This window comes from Buceros rhinoceros, unplaced genomic scaffold (genome assembly GCF_000710305.1).
Source record: "Buceros rhinoceros silvestris isolate BGI_N320 unplaced genomic scaffold, ASM71030v1 scaffold20449, whole genome shotgun sequence".
Classification (NCBI taxonomy): Eukaryota; Metazoa; Chordata; class Aves; order Bucerotiformes; family Bucerotidae; genus Buceros; species Buceros rhinoceros.
Genome location: NW_010430023.1, coordinates 17,998 through 19,378, shown reverse-complemented (window position 1 = coordinate 19,378; position 1,381 = coordinate 17,998). Strand labels below are relative to the sequence as shown.

General features: G+C 55.8%; 1 protein-coding gene across 1 annotated transcript in view; it reads right to left on the bottom strand.

The window, feature by feature from the left end:
- PPARGC1B (peroxisome proliferator-activated receptor gamma, coactivator 1 beta) overlaps positions 1-1,381 on the bottom strand; it is a gene marked incomplete at both ends in the record, with an annotated part of 14,774 nt that overhangs the window by 2,803 nt on the left and 10,590 nt on the right. Inside the window, 2 exons of the mRNA XM_010142884.1 lie at positions 538-610; positions 1,107-1,299. Coding sequence (XP_010141186.1) covers positions 538-610; positions 1,107-1,299 — 266 coding nt within the window. The remainder of the gene's footprint in view (positions 1-537; positions 611-1,106; positions 1,300-1,381) is intronic.

The window sequence follows — 1,381 nt, the reverse complement described above, 5'->3', positions numbered from 1 at the left end:
AAGATGCTGGGAAGTATTCCCAAGAATTGCTATGGGCAAAATTCAATTGAAAAAAATTGCAGGAAAAAAAATGCCACAGGGGCATGTGTGAGTGTGTGTGTGCACAACAGTACTGAGAACAAAGTTATCTCCCTGCGTGCCCACCCCTCACCCAGCAACCACGCATGGGCACATGCCGGGTTCCTGGAGCATCAGGCTGCCTCTGCAGCAGGACTGCATCGCTAATGGCTGAGCAGCTCCAGGGATTCCCCAGCTCACCCTGCCAATTGCCAGTGCCAGCTGCGCTGCAGCACCAGTGTAGGATGCTCTGGGCATTTCTGGGCCAAGGACTCTGTGTATTGCCAATCGCCACCAGCTTCCGCTTCACGTTGGGTTTTTCTCTCCCCGCTCCACCCCTATGTCCTCATTTCACACTGGCCTCGCACCAAGGGGTGCTGAAGCCAGGGCTAAAGGGCTCCATTGCTGCTTTTCCGGAGTGAGAGATGAACTGAGGACTGGGGATTGCTTTGTCCCAGCATGGGGTCCCTTCTCACTTACGATGGCCTTCTCCCGTCTCTTCAGCTGGCCCTGGTGCCTGCTTCCGCCCTGACACTGCTCACCATTCTCACACCTGGGAAGTGAGGAAGAAGAGGTCAGCCCAGGCAGGTGATCACCAGGGGGTGATCTGGTGGGAAAGTTTCAAACGTCAAAGAGAAGCCAAGGCATGCGGTGTCTGCAGCAGCAGGCGGGCGGGCACTCCAGAGCACCAGCAGCAGAGGAGAAATGAGAGTCTGGAAATGCTGGAAAGTCCTTTCCGATAGAGGCCAGAGGGGGTTCCCAGCCAGTGCTCGCCCCTTCCCAGGCACAGCTCCAGCCTCTGCCCATCACCCGACACTCCCAGAGCCATGCAAACCCCTGGCTGCTTCGCCTGCTGCTTTCCCTGGCCATGGCTGACCAATTATTTGGTCAGGCTGTAGTTCCAATTATTTCAATAGTTTTTCCTTCACTAATTAGTATCTTTACTACTTGGGCCAGCAGAGCAGAGGGAGCTGGGGTTGCCTCACACCAGGGAAAAAACACAGGGGGCAAGAACAGTCTCAAGTGCCCTCCCTGCTACCCCTGCGTACCTGAAGGTGCGTCTGCTTGCGAGCGATCGGGACCGGCAGCACGAAGACCCTGAGCTGGACCTGCTCCAGGAACAGTAATGCAAACTGGTCCTGGAATGCGGGTTTCTCCTCAGGCACAATTTGGTGTCACCGTGCTCCTCCTCCTCCTCTTCCTCCTCCTCTTCTTCAAGAACATCCCTGGAGGAATAGTGAGCTAGAGTCAGGACACAGTTCCGATGGCCCCGGAATTCCTGGATTTGTTTCTCCTTATCCACGCTCCAACAGCGGGCCGTCAT